We start from the raw sequence: 19,579 nt of genomic DNA on the forward strand, positions 1-19,579 counted from the left end.
TAGTAAATAACTGCTCTGTGCTTGTCACTGATGATAAATTAAACAGGACATGAATTATTAATGGGTGACCCCACTGAAGTGCCATATGTTGTTACAGAGAGGTGTCAGATTAGGTATCGGCAATAAATATAGAGCTGTGAGGGGTGGATGGGGATGTATGCGTGCATGTAATGGCGGGGGGGGGGGGGGTTAAATGCATGTGTGTAATGGCATTTCTCTCTACTCTTTCTCAGAGCCCTTCTTTGTGAGCGCAGTGGAGTGGGGGCCTCATATTTACTTCTTCTTCAGGGAAATGGCCATGGAGTTCCATCACCTGGAGAAGGTACACAGTACTCACAAACACACATAAATACACATCCATGCACACATAAACGCATGCACACGGAAATGGCAATTTGTACAACCCATTTTGTTTATATTGTTTGTCTTGTTTATACTGCGTGTGTGCGTGTGTACAGGTGATGGTGTCTCGTGTGGCGAGGGTGTGTAAGGGGGACCAGGGTGGGTCTCAGAGGGTGTTGGAAAAACAGTGGACATCGTTCCTGAAGGCCAGACTGAACTGCTCTGTCCCAGGAGACTCCCACTTCTACTTCAACCTGCTCCACGCCACCAGCCCCATACTCAACATGAACGGCAGGGACGTCATACTGGGACTGTTCTCTACACCACCCAACAGGTACACACACACATACTTGCCTAGTTAAATAAAATAAAAAGTATGCGCGTATGGACATGGATCTTTCTATAAATAATGGGTCCAATCTGTGACATTGGGATCATAATGTTAAGTTCCACATGTGTACTTAAAGGAATACAGTGCCTTTGGAAAGTAATCAGACCACTTGACTTTTTCCACTTTCTGTTACATTACAGCCTTAATCTAAAATGGATTAAATAAATACAAATCTTAGCAATATACTCACAATACGCCATAATGACAAAGTGAAAACAGGTTTTAGACATTTTTGCAAATGTATAAAAAAACTGAAATACCTTATTTGCTTAAGTATTCAGACCCTTTGCTATGAGACTCGAAGTTGAGCTCAGGTGCATCCTGTTTCCATTGATTATCCTTGATATGTTTCTCCAACTTGACTGGAGTCCACCTGTTGTCAATTCAATTGATTGGACATGATTTGGAAAGGAACACACCTGTCTATATAAGGTCCCACAGTTGACAGTGTATGTCAGAGCAAAAACCAAGTCTTGAGGTTGAAGGAATTGTCCGTAGAGCTCCGAGACAGGATTGTGTTGAGGCACAGATCTGAGGAAGGGTACCAAAAGCATGTCTGCAGCATTGAAGGTCCCCAAGAACACAGTGGCCTCCATCATTCTTAAATGGAAGAAGTATGAAACCACCAAGACTCTTCCTAGAGCTGGTCGCCTGGCCAAACGGAGCAATCATGGGAGAAAGGCCTTGGTCAGGGAGGTGGCCAAGAACCCGATGGTCACTCTGACAGGGCTCTAGAGTTCCTCTGTGGAGATGGGAAAACTTCCAGAAGGACAACCATCTCTGCAGCACTCCACCAACCAGGCCTTTATGATAGAGTGGCCAGACGGAAAGACTCTCAGACCATGAGAAAGAAGATTATCTGGTCTGATGAAACGAAGATTGAACTCTTTGGCCTGAATGTCAAGCGTCACATCTGGAGGGAACCTTGCACCATCCCTAAAATGAAGCATGGTGTTTTTCAGTGACAGGGACTGGGAGACTAGTCAAGATCGAGGCAAAGATGAACGTGGCAAAGCACAGAGAGATCCTTGATGAAAACTTGCTCCAGAGCGCTCAAGAGCTCAAACTGGGGTGAAGGTTCACCTTACAACAGGACAATGACCCTAAGCACACAGCCAAGACAACGCAAGAGTGGCTTCGGGACAAGTCTCTGAGTGTCCTTGAGTGGCCCAGCCAGAGCCCGGACTTGAACCTGATCGAACATCTCTGGAGAAACCTGAAAATTGCTTTGCAGCAACACTCCCCATCCAACCTGACAGAGCTTGAGAGGATCTGCAGAGAACAATGGGAGAAACTCCCCAAATACAGGTGTACCAAGCTTGTAGCATCATACCCAAGAAGACTCTCGGCTGTAATCGCTGCCAAAGGTGCTTCAACAAAGTACTGTGTAAAGGGTCTGAATACTTACAGTTGAAGTCGGAAGTTTACATACACTTAGGTTGGGGTCATTAAAACTTGTTTTTCAACTACTCCACAAATTTCTTGTTAACAAACTATAGTTTTGGTGGGTCGGTTAGGACATCTACTTTGTGCATGACACAAGTCATTTTTCCAACAATTGTTTACAAACAAATTATTTCACTTATATTTCACTGTATCACAATTCCAGTGGGTCAGAAGTTTACATACACTAAGTTGACTGTGCCTTTAAACAGCTTGGAATATTTCGGAAAATGTCATGGCTTTAGAAGCTTCTGATAGGCTAATTGACATAATTTGAGTCAGTTGGAGGTGTACCTGTGGATGTATTTCAAGGCCTACCTTCAAACTTGACATCATGTGAAAATCAAAAGAAATCAGCCAAGACCTCAGAAAAAAAATTGTAGACCTCCACAAGTCTGTTTCATCCTTGGGAGCAATTTCCAAATGCCTGAAGGTACCATGTTCATCTGTACAAACAATAGTACGGAACTTTAAACACCATGGGACCACACAGCCGTCATACCGCTCAGGAAGGAGACGTGTTCTGTCTCCTAGAGATGAATGTACTTTGGTGCGAAAGTGAAAATCAATCCCAGAACAACAGCAAAGGACCTTGTGAAGATGCTGGAGGAAACGGGTACAAAAGTATCTATATCCACAGTAAAACAAGTCCTATATCGACATAACCTGAAAGTCCACTCAGCAAGGAAGAAACCACTGCTCCAGAACCGCCATAAAAAAAACAGACTACGGTTTGCAACTGCACATGGGGACAAAGATTGTACTTTTTGGAGAAATGTCCTCTGGTCTGATGAAACAAAAATAGAACTGTTTGGCCATATTGACCATTGTAATGTTTGGTGGAAAAAATGGGAGGCTTGCAAGCTGAAGAACACCATCCCAACCGTGAAGCACAGGGGTGGCAGCATCATGTTGTGGGGATGTTTTGCTGCAGGAGGGACTGGTGCATTTCACAAAATAGATGGCATCATGAGGCAGGAAATTATGTGGATATATTGAAGCAACATCTCAAGACATCAGTCAGGAAGTTAATGCTTGGTTGCAAATAGTCTTCCAAATGGACAATGACCCCAAGCATACTTCCAAAGTTGTGGCAAAATGCTTAAGGACAACAAAGTCAAGGTATTGGAGTGGCCATCACAAAGCCCTGACTTCATTCCTATAGAACATTTGTGGGCAGAACTGAAAAAGCGTGTGTGAGCAAGGAGGCCTACAAACCTGACTCAGGTACACCAGCTCTGTCAGGAGGAATGGGCCAAAATTCACCCAACTTATTTTGGGAAGCTTGTGGAAGGCCAACCAAAACGTTTGACCCAAGTTAAACAATTTAAAGGCAATGCTACCAAATACTAATTGAGTGTATGTAAACTTCTGACCCACTGGGAATGTGATGAAATAAATAAAAACCTGAAATAAATCCTTCTCTCAACTATTATTCCAACATTTCACATTCTTTAAATCAAGTGGTGATCCTAACTGATCTAAGACAGGATTTTTTTACGAGGATTAAATGTCAGGAATTGTGAGAAACTGAGTTTAAATGTATTTGGCTAAGGTGAATGTAAACTTCCGACTTCAACTGTATGTAAATAGGATATTTCATTGTTTTTATTTTCATAAATAAGCTAAAATGTATTAAAAAAAAAACATTTTTGCTTTGTCATTAGGGGGTATTGTGTGTATTTAAAAAAAATGTATTTCACCTTTATTTAACCAGGTAGGCCAGTTGAGAACAAGTTCTCATTTACAACTGCGACCTGGCCAAGATAAAGCAAAGCAGTGCGACACAAACAACAACACAGAGATACACATTGAATAAACAAGCGTACAGTCAATAACATAATAGGGGGAAAAAGATTGATGGATTGATGTTACAGATTGATGGGGGGGAGTTTGTAAATTTTAGAATAAGGCTGTAACATTACAAAATATGGAAAAAGAATGGGTCTGAATACTTTCCCGAAGGCACTGTATATGCAAATTGGCCCATAATTTTACCTATACAACAGCATAAGCCTAGGACATCCTTTAAGCAGAGTTCATACAGATATTGGCAAGTCAAATTCAAGGACTTTAAGGGACTTTTTCAAGCACTTAATTGTTATTTTCAAGGACCTCAATTGTATAATGTATATAATTGTACATACTGTATAGGGCCTAATATAGACCCCCCGCCCCCCCAACACCCCCAAAAAGCATGCAAAAAGTGTAAATAAAAAAATAAAAAGTAGGCCATGACCACTTTAAGAACAATGCATTTTTTGGCTTTGCTGATGCATTGATATTCAAATTGTTATTACATTCTAAAATATGTGAGAATAATGTGGACTTGCCTGACTAAATAAATGTAATGCATTCGTGGCCATTTCTGTAGCCTTTGTGGCCAATGCAGACCCACATAATAAAGCCATGAATAGCGGTACCATAAATCTCACCATCGCTGTTGTTATAATGAGAATGCAACCAAAAACTAGGTTATTTTTGTAATAGAAGTATTAGTATGGAAAGCCAAGTTGAAACCAGCGTTAGATGTTGTCATCCTCATAATCACTGCACGTGATCTTACCGCAACACCGTTCAATTGAAGAGGCAGGAAACAAATTAAAGTTGCCACATCTCTCACAAAACAGATCAAAAATGAAATCAAAGATAATTATAAGGGAGCAGGAGAACTTATATATTGGCTACAATAATTACAGACTTTTTTGAGTACCAAATTGAGGAAATGTCTGATTTTCAAGCTAGGCCAATTCCAGTATTTGAATTTCTGAGCTCCAAATTCAGGACTACCTAGTTAACTAGCTAGCTCACAATACCAGCCAACTTAGCTTCGTTGTTCCTTGCATGCGATTGGCTGTGGTCTTGGAGACGGCACGCGGCCTGGGAGACAGAGCTGCTTGTCAGGCATCGTTCAGGGCTTAAATGCCCCATGAGAACATTGCATGCAATGTAGCAACAGGGCTCCTTGAGGTCATTATCGTGCATCTGAACAAATTAATGGATGATGCGTGGTACTTTTGATTATCTTGTGATCTTGACAAAACAACTTTTATTGTGTAGTGATCAAGAGATAAATCAAGTGTGATCTCGACATAACGAGAGATTTATTTGATTTTATTAATATGTCCTCTCTGGACTTCTGTAGTAACAAGTTGTCCAGCTTATGAAACCCTCACTGGTACCCTAGTTTTTAGAAAGACCCACATGCACGTACACATGAACACACACAGGCACACATCATATAGCTGATCCATATCTAATCCTTTCTGCCCCACCTCCTCTCCTTCTCTCTCCCTGTCCCTGACAGTATCCCTGGGTCTGCAGTATGTGTGTTTGACATGCAGCAGTTGGCTAGGGTGTTTGAGGGAAGATTCAAGGAGCAGAAATCTCCAGAATCCATCTGGACACCTGTATCTGATGAGCTTGTGCCCAAACCCAGGTACTTTCAACAATAACTCATATTTATCTTTGTGTTGTATTGTAATGCGATGTTCTATCATATTATTCTGCCTTATTTTGACCCTGTTCTCTCTCTGTAGGCCGGGTGGCTGTGCGGTGCAGGGGTCTCAGTTCAGCTCGTCCAAAACTCTGCCGGATGAGGTGTTGAACTTTGTGAAGACTCATCCCCTGATGGATGAGACCATACCCCTGGTGGGGCACAGACCCTGGGTTGTCAAGACTATGGGCAGGTATAACTAAGGATACCCATGGTTACCACTGAAATCAATGTTTGCCCTTCGTTGTATACCTCAAGTGTCCTGAAATTGAGCTCACCAACTTCCTCGCTCCCTCTCCCTTCTCATTCCCGCCCTCCCTTTCCCTCTATTCTCCCCCTCCATCCCTCTCCCCAGGTACCAGTTGACAGCCATGGTGGTGGACACAGAAGCTGGTCCCCATAGAAACCGTACGGTATTGTTTCTGGGGTCCACGCGAGGGACCATCCTCAAATTCCTCATTGTCCCCAGTGGAGACAACTCTCCCACACACAGCAGTGTGTTTCTGGAGGAGGTGGAGGGCTTCAACCCTGAGAAGTGAGTACAGGAAGGGAGTTTGGCCACAATCCCTTGTTCTCGCTGCAGTCCTGTGTTTTGTCAGCTCATTATTGTGGAGATTAACTGTTTAAGTCACTATGCTTGTTGCGCCATTGTTTTTTTTTAAACCTTTCTGTTTGCAAAGGCAGCGATCACCCTAATGTGAATCCCTATTTTTCTCTGCTGTAACAATAGAAATTTATGAAAATACTCGAAAGATGCATCTATGTCTCTTTCTCTCGCTCGCTCTCTTTCTTTCCCTTTCTCTCTCTCTGTCTCCAGGTGTGGAGAGGACTCTGTCCAGGCCAGACAGTTGTTGTCTCTGTCCTTGGATCGTCCCAGTCACACTCTACTGCTGACCTTCCCTTCCTGTCTGGTCAGACTGCCCACAGCACGCTGCCACCTACACTCACGCTGCATGAAGTGAGTAACACACACACACATTCACAAACACTCACACACAGGGTTTTGTTTATGGTTTTGGCTACCCTAACCCTAGCTTGATGTTCACAACCCGGATCAACCCCAACCCTAACCCTAGCCATAACCCTAGCTTAATGTCCACACCCTGAATCAACCTAATCCTAGCCATAACCCTAACCTTAACCCCATGTCCACATCCCGGTTCAACTCTAGCCTCAACAACCACCCTAACCCTAACCATAGCTTTATTTCTACATCCCAGTTAACCCTTACCCTAATCTAACACACACACACACACACACACACACACACACACACACATGCCATCTCCATCAGGCTGATCAGATCTCCATGTGTGTGTATATTTAGGAGCTGTCTGACTTCCAGAGATCCCTACTGTGGCTGGACCAGAGGCAGCACCTGCTCCTTCCTCAGACCAGGCACACGGTGAGACAGCTGCCCATATAGACACAGATCTAGGATCAGATGAATCAGTTAGTTGTGTATTAATCTATTATTATCTTTTGATGTTGATGTGCTGTGTAATCGGTTAATCTATCATCCATGTCCTATTGCAGACTGCCTTTTCAGCAAGACATTGAGTATGGCAACTTCTCCCATCTTGGAGACTGTGGTGGTAAGTACCTTGTCTTTAGCCATGTAGCTCTGTGTGTAGAAACTGTTCTTTCTTTCACTTAATGCATGCTCCGCCTAGTGGCTCAATCATGCATTACAAGCGTTTGCTACACCGACATCAATGCAATTCAAGTGTTTGTTATTACAAAGTATATGTTTTATTTGTCATGGTCTCAGTTAAAATCTCAATCACAACCCAAGTATACATAACATCACAATGATACTGCAGTTCATATACTGTATATTGTATGTTTCTGTATATTTGTGTATTGAACTTGCATTTACAGTGGTGACGGAAGAAGACTGTCATTTGAAGTCTGTCAGCAAGGTGATTAGCTAGTGTGAAATGTCAGGGCTTTGATTTCCCGCTCCTCAGATCAGTGTCCTTCAGAAGCCTCCCAGTATGACTGCTTTTAATTGGTTGCTGGCTTCAATAAATGCATGTTGATTGTTTGACAGAGGAGTGAATGTCTTGATCAGTGAAGTAAAGCCTTCTGGTTCACAACCCCACAATCCCACAGGACTAAGCCATATTCTGAGTGTTCAGCTGTCAACGACTGTCTGCTACAGTTTGACAAATAGTTGCCATGAAAACATGTACAAAAGAAAAATGAGGACAAAACTCAGTATGCAAAACTTTGTGGTGCTCAAAGCTGAGATTCTGGCAGGGCATAAGATAACGTCTTCTCCTAACAAACACATCTCAAATCTGTCTTGGTGTCAATCAGGATGTCTCTTTCTCATCAGCAAACTGTTCCAGGACCTGCAATCTGTTCCAACTCAAATTATACACAACAATATCATCTGTTTTATCGCAAATCTATAATCTGGGGAGTGTTCTGATTCCAGAACACTACAGTACAATCTCATCTATTGTATTGTAGTCTATAACCTGCAATCTGTTCTAAAGTCTAAGTCCATAATATTAAAATATCATCTAAACTCTCTATCATAGATCTATAACTTGCAATGAATTAGTTCCTCTACCAGAACATTGCAATCTCGTCTGTTATACAGTGCCTTTGGAAAGTATTCAGACCTCTTCCCTTTTTTTCACATTTTGTTACGTTACAGCCTTATTCAGAAATGTATAAATAAAATGTTTTTCTCATCAATCTACACATAATAACCCATAATGAGAAAGCAAAAACAGGTTTTTCAACATTTTTGCAAATGTATTAAGAAATAAAAAGTATTCATACCCTTTGCTATGAGACTCGAAATTGAGTTCAGGTGCATCCTGTTTGCGTTGATCATCCTTTAGATGTTTCTACAACTTGATTGGAGTCCACCTGTGGTCTCACAGTTGACAATGCATGTCAGAGCAAAAACCAAGCCATGAGGTCGAAGGAATTGTCCATAGAGCTCTGAGACAGGATTATGTCGAGGCACAGATCAGGGGAAGGGTACCAAAACATTTCTTCAGCATTGAAGGTCCCCAAGAACGAAGTGGCCTCCATCATTCTTAAATAGTAAGCCGTCATTGTAAATAAGAATTTGTTCTTAACTGACTTGCCTAGTTAAATAAATAAATAAATAAAAATAGTAGAAGTTTAGAACCACCAAGGCTCTTCCAAGAGCTGACCGCCCGGCCAAACTGAGCAATCGGTTGAGAAGGGTCTTGGTCAGGGAGGTAGCAAAGAACCCGATGGTCACTCTGACAGAGCTCCAGAGTTCCTCTGTGGAGATGGGAGAACCTTCCAGAAGGACAACCATCTCTGCAGCACTCCACCAATAAGGCATTTATATGTTAGAGTGGCTAGACGGAAGCCACTCCTCAGTAAAATACACATGACAGCCCGCGTGGAGTTTGCCAAAAGGCACCTAAAGGACTCTGACCATGAGAAACAAGATTCTCTGGTCTGATGAAACCAAGATTGAATTCTTTGGCCTGAATGCCAAGCATCACGTCTGGAGGAAACCTGGCACCATCCCTACTGTGAAGCATGATGGTGGCGGGATCATGCTGTGGGATGTTTTTCAGCGGCAGGGACTGGCAAAGGCAAAGATGAATGAAGCAAAGTACAGAGAGATCCTTGATGAAAACCTGCTCTAGAGCAATCAGGACCTCAGACTGGGGCGACGGTTCATCTACCTCTCCGCTGGCCTCCCCAGGAAGGCTACATCCTCAGCAGCCAGGGCGTGGTCCCTGCACCTCCATCCTCCATGCCGACCCCCAACGGCCAGCAGTATGTGGCCCAGCACTACACCCCCGGGCAGGGCTCAGCTGAGAGGGGAACTGAGGAGAGGAGAGCTACACGTCTGGAGGAAACCTGGTATCATCCCTACGGTGAAGCATAATGGTGGCGGCATCATGCTGTGGGGATGTTTTTCAGCGGCAGGGTTTGGCAAAGGCAAAGATGAATAAAGCAAAGTAAATCAAATCAAATGTATTTATATAGCCCTTCTTACATCAGCTGACATATCAAAGTGCTGTACAAAAACCCAGCCTAAAACCCCAAACAGCAAGCAATGCAGGTGTAGAAGCACGGTGGCTAAGAAAAACTCCCTAGAAAGGCCAAAACCTAGGAAGATACCTAGAGAGGAACCAGGCTATGAGGGGTGGCCAGTCCTCTTCTGGCTGTGCCGGGTGGAGATTATAACAGAACATGGCCAAGATGTTCAAATGTTCATAAATGACCAGCATGGTCAAATAATAGTAATCACAGTGAAATGGTTGCAGACGCCACCAGCAGGGTTCCATAGCCTCAGGCAGAACAGTTGAAACTGGAGCAGCAGCACAGCCTGGTGGACAACAAGGAGTCATCATGCCAGGTAGTCCTGAGGCATGGTCCTAGGGCTCAGGTCCTGAGAGAGAGAGAGAGAGAGAGAGAGAGAGAGAGAGAGAGAGAGAGAGAGAGAGAGAGAGAGAATACTTAAATTCACACAGGACACCGGATAAGACAGGAGAAATATTCCAGATATAACAGACTGTCTGGGGCAACGGTGAACCGTCAGACTGGGGCGACGGTTCACCTTACAACAGGACAACGACCCTAAGCACACAGCCAAGACAACGCAGGAGTAGATTCGGGACAAGTCTCTTAATGTCCTTGAGTGGCCCAGCCAGAGCCCGGATTTTAACCCGATCTAACATCTCTGGAGAGACCTGAAAATGGCTATGCAGCGACGCTCCCCATCCAACTTGACAGAGCTTGAGAGGATTTGCAGAGAAGAATGGGAGAAACTCCCCAAATACAAGTGTGCCAGGCTTGTAGCGTCATACCGAAGACTCAAGGCTGTAATTGCTGCCAAAGGTGCTTCAGCAAAGTACTGAGTAAAGTGTCTGAATACTTATGTAAATGTTATATTACATTTCTTTATTTTTAATACATTTACAAACATTTCTAAAAACCTATTTTTGCTTTGTCATTATGGGGTATTGTGTATAGATTGATGAGGGGGAAAAAACAATTGTCACGCCCTGACCTGAGAGAGACGGTTTGTTTCTCTATGTGGTTAGGTCAGGGTGTGGGGTAGGCATTCTATGGTGTCTATTTCTTTGTGTTGAGCCGAGTATGGTTCCTAATCAGAGGCAGCTGTCTATCGTTGAATCATACTTAGGCAGCCTGTAGTTGTGGGATCTTATTTTTGTACTGCTTGTTAAGCCTGCAAGATGTGACGGTCGTTATCATTGTTTATTACTTTGTTTGTAGTGTTCTGATTAAAAATTAAATACAAAGATGAACACTCACCACGCTGCACCTTGGTCTACTCCTTTGGACGGTCGTTACAGAAGATCCCACCACCAAAGGACCAAGCAGCGTGGGCAGGATGACTGGACATGGGAGGACATCCTGGATGGCAAAGGATCCTGGACGTGGGAGGAGATCCAGGCCGGAAGGGATCGCCTCCCATGGGAACAGGTGGAAGCAGCGAGGGAGGTACAGCGACGAGATCGACAGGCAAGGCAACAACGGAGGGCCCGAGAGGCAGCAGCAAAAAAAAATTTTGGGGGGGCACACGGGTAGATTGGCTAAGGCGGTTTTAAGACCTGAGCCAACTCCCCGTGCTTACCATGGGGAGCGAGTGACTGAACAAGCACCGTGGTATGCGGTGATGCGCACTGTGTCGCCCATGCGCACCCACAGCCCGGTGCGCTCGGTACAAGCTCCTCACCGTTGCCGTGCTAGAGTTGGCCATCAGCCAGGAAGAAGTGCGCCGGCTCAGCGTATCTGGTCTCCAGTCTCTTCGGCCCAGGTTATCCTGCGCCTGCTCTACGCACGGTACCCCCTGTTCACCAGCGCAGCACAGTTCGTCCTGTACCAGCGCTCCGCCCTTGCTGGGCGAAAATAACCATCCAGCCAGGACGAGGTGTGCCAGCCCTAAGCTCCAGACCTCCAGTGCGCCTCCATAGCCCAGTACGTCCTGTGCCTGCTCCGCGCACTCTCCCTCCAGTGCGCCACCATAGCCCAGTGCGTCCTGTGCCTGCTTCTCACACTCTTCCTCCAGTACGCCTCCATAGCCCAGTACGGCCGGTGCCTGCTTTGAGCACTCGGTTCTCAGTGCGTCCCCCCAGTCCGGTGAGACCTGTTCCAGCTCCACGAATAAAGCCTCCAGTGATAATCTATGGTCCGAAGCTTGTAGAGATGATCCATGGCACGAAGCCTCTAGTGATGATCCATGGCCCGGAGCCTGTAGGGATAATCCATGGCACGAAGCCTGTAGGGATAATCCATGGCCCGGCACCTGTAGAGATGATCTATGGCACGAAGCCTCCAGTGATGATCCATGGCACGGAACCTGTATTGATGATCCAAGGCATGGAGCCTGCAACGACGGTCCCTAGTCCGGAGCCTCCGATGACGCTCCTCAGTCCGGTGCCTCCAACGGCGGTCTGCAGCCCGGAGTCTTCAACGGTGGTCTGCAGCCCAGAGTCTTCAACGGCGTTCCTTCAGCCCAGAGTCCTCAGCGGCAGTTGGCAGTCCTAAGCCTCCGGCGATGATCCACGGTCTTCTTCCTCCGGCGACACAGAAGCGGGGGGATCAGCGGGTGGTGTGGGGGCTACGCCCCGAACCAGAGCCGCCGCCAAGTATTAGATGCCCACCCGGACCCTCCCCTATAGGTTCAGGTTTGCGGCCGGGAGTCCGCACCTTTGGGGGGGGGGGGGGGGGGGGGGTACTGTCACGCCCTGACCTGAGAGAGATGGTTTGTTTCTCTATGTGGTTAGGTCAGGGTGTGGGGTGGGCATTCTATGGTGTCTATTTCTTTGTGTTGAGCCAAGTATGGTTCCTAATCAGAAGCAGCTGTCTATCGTTGTCTTTGATTAGGAATCATACATAGGCAGACTTTCCCCACTTGTAGTTGTGGGATCTTATTTTTGTACTGCTTGTTAAGCCTGCAAGACGTGACGGTCGTTATCATTGTTTATTACTTTGTTTGTAGTGTTCTCATTTAAAATTAAATACAAAGATGAACACTCACCACACTGCACCTTGGTCTACTCCTTTGGACGGTCGTTACAACAATTTAATTTAGAATAAGGCTGTAGCGTAACAAAATGTGGAAAAGGCAAAGGGTCTGATTTACTTTCAGAATGCACTGTATATCACTCTCTAGAACCTCACCTCTTCTAGTTCCAGAACTTTTGCTTTCTAACTCAGATATAGGCCAGTTTACTGCAGTCAGCCTATTCCATAGAGAGAGGTGAAAGCATGAAGCCAGACCCAGAACTATGGGTCCAGGGCCTGGCAAACATCTGCTGTGTCTGTGCAGATGGGAGTGATTAGAGCGGTGGAAATATTTACCAAAATAAATGATGTATTTTAGGGAGAAACTCACTGACCAGCCCTAGATCCTTCCTGAACACAGAATGGAAAGTTTGAGCGGAGTCTGTTTTAGTGTTTTCCCTTCTTACTGATGACAAGTGCAGCTTTCAGCCCAGCCAGCAGAACCCCAAGGGTGTGCTGGAGAAAGCACCAAAAAGGAAAAGGAGATGCTTCTCTTCTGCAATTTTACAATGTTATGATAGATTACTGTAACACAGAATAAGATTATGCTCTTGGATAATAAAATATAGCAATATCATCTTTGAGATCAGGCAAATCATGTTTAGATCTAAACGTCACAATAACAAAAGCATGGAGAGGGTCATAAAGGAGAATGGAAACGAAAAAGTAGAGGAGAGTGAAGGACTGTAGAGTGAGAACCTGTTCATGCTGTAACGTTGAGTGGATTTAATCTTCTCTCTTGCCATTAACTTTATGATTCCTTTCATCTCCCCTCTCCCCTTCAGGTGTCATACAGCAGAGTCTGCTGGTCGAGCCGGAGAGTCTGGTCTCCCTCAACCTGCTGGTGACGTCTGCAATCTCGGCCTTCACCATCGGGGCGATGCTATCAGGCCTGGCCGTCTGCTGGATCATGGCCCACAAGCCCAGCAACCGACGCCACGCTAGCAACACCAGCCAGTCCAGCATTCAGCGCCGGGAGAGGGGGATGTTGACGTCAGGAGGAGGGATGGGAGGATCGGTCCTCAGTGTGACCCGTCAGGGAGGAGGGGATAGACCTTGTTCTCAGGGCGGGGAGACCCTGTTTGTGATGCCCAATGGATGGGTGAAGTCAGGGGAGCTGGACCCAGGGTTCTTGCCCACGCCAGAGCACACGCCCCAGCAGAAGAGACGCGGGCTCAGGCTTTCCGATTCTGGATCAGGGGGGTGGGACAACAGCCAGACCTACCTGGGAGGGAGCACCATGGGGCTGGCATCCCCCTGCCCTCTCCCTTGCCCCCCACACCCCTCTACTGCTGTCTACCTGACCACCAGACTCTTCCAGGGTGGAGGAGGTGGGAGACATGGTGGTGAGGACCGAGGAAGAGAAGGGGAGACGCCTCGCCAGCACTACGTGTGCCTCAGCAAGCCCTGGGGGGAGAAGGGGAGGAGTGGGACCCCAAAGTCGGCACTTCGCAAGTCGGCAGGGGAGTACGTGTACCCCATGACCCCCCAGGACTCCCCGAATAGGAGGAGGGTGGTGTCAGCCCCCAGCGCCCACATGGAGTTTGGGGAGCCCCTGCCTCTCCGTTGGCCTCCCCAGGAAGGCTACATCCTCAGCAGCCAGGGCATGGTCCCCGCACCTCCATCCTCCATGCCGACCCCCAACGGCCAGCAGTATGTGGCCCAGCACCACACCCCCGGGCCGGGCAGGGCTCAGCTGAGAGGGGAACTGGGGAGAGGAGAGCTGGGGGAGCTGGTGGATCTCAGCCAGCTGCTGAGTAAGAAGAGTTCCAATGAGAGGACTCACAACGGGCAGTGAAAAAGAGAGTGAAAAGCAGGGAAGGACCCCAGTCACTGCTTAAGACCATATCAGTCTCTTTCTACATCTCTCTCCTTCTCTCTGTTCTACCTTTTCTCTCCCTCCCTCTCTCTTTCTTTTCTCTCTCTGCCTCTCTGTCTCTGTCCCTCATTGTCATTCAGTCCTCCTGATATCTCTGTATCTCACTGGTGGACTCCTGAGGCTGTTCTTTCTGTGACTGGTTACTACTGCTGTCACTCAGATCCTGCTTGGCTGTGATTAGCCAGAGAAAATGAGGTTGTTGCTGTGTCTGCCTATCCACTCAAGCTGCTTAAAGAGGGGAGGAGGCGAGAAAGAGAGAAAGGAGAGCGAGAGATAGGAATTGAAAGAGAGGTGAGAAAGAGGGAAAGAGAGAGGGGAGGAGGCGAGAAAGAGAGAAAGGAGAGCGAGAGTGAGGGATTGAAAGAGGGAAAGAGAGAGGGGAAGGAAGGACGGAAGAGTTTGCTAGACAGTGGAATTCTTACAAAGAAAACATGCTGAGAGAGAACCATAAGCAGGAAGCAACATGCAAAAGAGACCCAGAGACAGACACTTGCCGACAGCCTTACCTGTGCTTCAAACAGGCCAAAAAGGACTAACCAAACAACATGGCCACTTTCAGGTGTCAGAAGACGAGACCTAGGAGACATCATTCCTACACAATGCACTCTGTCCACCTTCCAGTACAGACTGAGTGGCACTCACACATGAATTAGAAAGATATTACTTTTAGGAATCTTAGGTGAATGAAACAGACACTGTTCAGCCTCAGTGTGCAGGAAAACACTGAGGTTATTCTGACTCTGAACGTGAAGAGAATACCTGATGAAGAGTGTCGAAAGGAAGCGGCAATGAAGATTTAATAGCCTGCCCTCCAGCAGCCTCCTGACACAACACACACACACACACACACACACACACACACACACACACACACACACACACACACACACAGAGAGAGAGATTTACAGCTCAGTTTTAATAAGCCTGGTCAGGGGACCATATATTCCCAGTGTATGTGAGGTGAGAGGGGCCATACTGTACTGCTCCTAACCTGTCTCACTGGAACCATGGGACTATAACCCACTTTTACTGAGAAAGGAGGAGAGTCGGACTGGAATGTCAGCAGTATTTCTGCCAACCAGGCGTTCTCTCTAATGACGCCATTTCATCCATCCATCCACCCCTTCCACTCTATGTTTTTCTTTAATGGCATAGAGAATTAGGTTGGGTGTGTGTGTGTGTGTGTGTGTGTGTGTGTGTGTGTGTGTGTGTGTGTGTGTGTGTGTGTGTGTGTGTGTGTGTGTGCACGCGTGTCCATCCTGTGCCCTGTGTCTGTATGCGGAGGTGCACTGACTATGCATGTGTGTGACAGTCACTGTTGTTGTGATTAAACAACTGTCCTGCCGCTTACTCATCAATGTTCATGGTTATTTTCATAGAACTCAAATGCCATCATATATTCTACCCATCAAAGTGTGTAATAAAAGACTTGCCATTACGTTAAGCGGACATGGGGAGAGGGATAGATAGAAAGACAGAGAGATAAGTAGAAAGACAGGAGGGTGGAGACAAACAGAAAGGCAGAGTGAGAAAGAGAGAGGCAACATGGAGACAAGAAAGAAGATCGGATCTGCCATTCTCAAGTCGTCAGAGACACAGCTCCAGTCACATTCAGAAAAACGTTTTGTTCAGTTCTGTTGTGAACCTGAGCAGCAATGACTTGTATATAAAGACACTTGTGACTCAACCCCAGATGTCTGTGTTACCATTGGAGGAGCACAATGATGACAGCACTCAGACAGGTCATGACTCAAATCACACCCTATTGTCCATATAGTGGTCAAATGTATTGCACTGAATGGGAAATATGGTGTTATTTGAGATGCAGCCACAGTAACAAACACACTCATAAACACCATGCCGATGTCTTTTCTCCCTCCGTGTCAATACAATGTGTGCCAATATTCTGAACTGTACTTTTGGGTGACATATCACGTGACCACTGAAACAAAAAGGAAATGTTTTTAAGTGCCATAAAAACCATGTCAATTCATTTTATACCTTATATATTTGATACTGTGATGTTGTATAATTTGTTCAAATGTGTACAGTCTTACTTCCTGTGTGCAATGATGAGGAACTTCACAATGTCGCCTTCAGGTAGCCTACTGAATGTTTGTTTTCTTTCATAATTCTTTTGCCTTTGCTGCTCTTGTGCATTTTAGGCATATCCATTTCAAATGCTAGAAACACTGAAAATCTGTTTATAAACCACTTATGAACATAGTACAGAATTTGGTTCAGTTGTTACTGAAATGTGCTAGCATTGTATTGATTGTTTTCGCCCACACCAACAAACAGCCATACTGTGGAACCTTCAAGTCAAAGGCTACTTACTGAATGAATATATATACTAATTTGCTCATAAAACTGTGCAGTAATAATACATCATGGAAAAGCACAACTTTTATTTTTCTTATTTGAAAAGGAGTTGTACTGTATCTAATGCATATCCTTGTAAATAATTGATTTGAATGTATCTTACCCATTTGGTTTTAATGATTCTTGTTTTCTTACTTGACATGGGCCTTTCTCTTTGACGTGTGAGTTTTTGTTGACTATGTTGTGAATGATCTGTAAATACACTAAGTACAGTATTTACCTTTGACTAAATGCTGAGGCTAGCTGTTTTCTTTCTAAAGAGTAGAATCGCAGGCTTGTCCTGTTGAGCTGAATTAAAAAAGGTATCCAGTTGACTTGTGACTTACGGCTGTTCACACACACACACACACACACACACACACACACACACACACACACACACACACACACACACACACACACACACACACACACACACACACACACACACCACACACACACACACACACACACAATTCGAATTAAAGGCAGTCAATTCAGGAAGTAAACTAAAATTCAATAATCGAAAAATGGGCATTCATTTTCAATGACTTCTCAATAAAATGAAAAGTAGAAGCTATTTCTTTCAAAAGGTTTTCCATTTCTGAATGTTAAAGATGTCCTCCAGTGACTTTTTTAAAACTTTTACTTTTGAAAAGCGATATCCCAAGTATAAATACAGTGAAGTACACACACTAAAGGGTAAAAAATAATACTGCAAACTTCAAGGAGTAGGGCGTTCAAAGAGTTGGTCTGATGGGAATCTGTGATGTCATCGGCCTCCCCTCTTGCTTGAGGAACGATAGAGGAGCAATAGAAAACAATAGAGGAGCAATAGAGAACAAAACAGAAAAGGCACACTTGTGCTATGTCATGACTGGACCACCTATTTAGATGTGACTTTTGTTAAGTAAATCCGGTGTTAACTGAGGTGAAAAGGAGACTGGATTGCCACTGTAAATTCAAATCACTTCCTGAATTGACTACCGTCAACTCGAATTGAGCCCAACCCTGACACACACTAAACACTTCATGCGAGAGTATAAAGCACTCAGTCAATATGGAGACCCCTGTCAATATATTCTTTCTTATTCTAATAAACCATTAAAATCTATTAATCTCTGTTATATCTTTACATATTGTTAATCTTAATCTTGACATACAGTAGAGGGCACTTTCAAGCAACCATATTTATCACCCCTAGATGGCGCTCGAAACTAGTCTTTGCAAGAGAGGAAGCCATCTGTGAAAATAACTGCATCTCCCATGTCTACAGTGGCCTCCTCTCATTTCTTTACCTTCAGATGCACTGATGTGAAAGACCTAGATTGGTGAAAACAAATTCACAGTAGGAATCCACCTAATTATCTTAATCTATCATGTGTTTTCAGATCATCGCGAATGAAGGAAAGAAGGCCAAAATGATCTAATTGAGATGCACCCAATATGATTCCACTGTTGCCAAGGAGATGTAGGTGGTGAATCATTGCTTGTTAGAGGTGATGCCATTATCAGCTGGAACATTGCCTTTGTATTAGAAGCAGTCTTTTTCATGATGATCAATGTGTCCTTGAGGGCCGCAATATGTATAGGCTTTTGCTCCAGCCCTGCACTTCTACTCAAATCATCACCTTATGGTTGTGGTCTTTAGACCGCTATTAGTTTAATCACAACAAGATCTCACAGTTTCACTTCAGTATTCAGTGTTTGTTCTTAAAGGCCCTGTGCAGTCAAAAACATGATTGTCCTATGTTTTATATATATTTCCACACTATGAGGTTGAAATAAAACTGTGAAATTGTGAGAAAAAAAAAAGTATTATGCCCTTTTAGTGAAAGAGCTGTTTGAAAAGACTGCCTGAAATTTCCGCCTGTTTTGGTGGGATGGAATTTTGGCCTGCCTGGTGACATCACCAGGTGGTAAATTAGTTAATAGACAAATAGGAAAGAGAGTTCCAAACCTCTCTGCCAATAACAGCTGGTTTTCAGTTTTCCCCTCACAACTCAGATCACTCCCAGACAGTCCTATCAACATTTTTGCTTGAGAAATTGCTCTTTGCTAAGAAGCAATTATTATTATTATTTTTTATTTTATTTTAATTGAAAACAACCACAGTAGGGTACTTAATTGTTACCCAGAAATTATTTGATATTGCGATAAAAACGTCTGCATTGGACCTTTAACTAAATCATGGTTTAGTGTTTCTGTTTCAAAATTAACTTTTTTTAAAATCAAGTCCTTCGGGGGCATTTTGACGTCATCCAAAAACACCTAATTCTGCCTATAGTAATTTGATAGATAGGACCTTTATTTTAATCTAGGTTTCTCTGGAGACATAATAACAAGTTATCTATACCACCAGAGGGTGTAGTGGGATCTGTATTAGTGATTTTGACCAGATAGACTGATCACCTACAGAGACATAATTCCCCATATACTCGTCTAATATTGTACTTTTCTATACAACGTATCATAGACTGTGTACAAAACCAAAATTACCTTATTTTTGTGCATATACAAATCTGACAATGGTATACAAAGTCTGCCACTGGTATAAATACTTGATAGAACTGCAATACAGAACTCTGATTGTACAACTCTCTCTCTGGTGCCAACATAGAGG

The 19,579-nt window shown here is 44.6% G+C and overlaps 1 protein-coding gene across 1 annotated transcript in view; it reads left to right on the forward strand.

The window, feature by feature from the left end:
* Positions 1-15,757, forward strand: part of LOC106600027 (semaphorin-6B) — a 70,879-nt gene extending 55,122 nt beyond the window's left edge. The window contains exons 9-17 of the mRNA XM_014191361.3: positions 234-322; positions 459-676; positions 5,484-5,615; positions 5,716-5,865; positions 6,028-6,207; positions 6,490-6,630; positions 7,000-7,077; positions 7,209-7,267; positions 13,502-15,757. Of these exons, the coding sequence (XP_014046836.1) occupies positions 234-322; positions 459-676; positions 5,484-5,615; positions 5,716-5,865; positions 6,028-6,207; positions 6,490-6,630; positions 7,000-7,077; positions 7,209-7,267; positions 13,502-14,514 (2,060 nt within the window). The 3' untranslated portion in view covers positions 14,515-15,757. The remainder of the gene's footprint in view (positions 1-233; positions 323-458; positions 677-5,483; positions 5,616-5,715; positions 5,866-6,027; positions 6,208-6,489; positions 6,631-6,999; positions 7,078-7,208; positions 7,268-13,501) is intronic.
* The last annotated feature ends 3,822 nt before the right edge of the window (positions 15,758-19,579 follow it).

This window comes from Salmo salar, chromosome 03 (assembly GCF_965601325.2).
Source record: "Salmo salar chromosome 03, fSalSal1, whole genome shotgun sequence".
In the NCBI taxonomy this organism is placed as follows: Eukaryota; Metazoa; Chordata; class Actinopteri; order Salmoniformes; family Salmonidae; genus Salmo; species Salmo salar.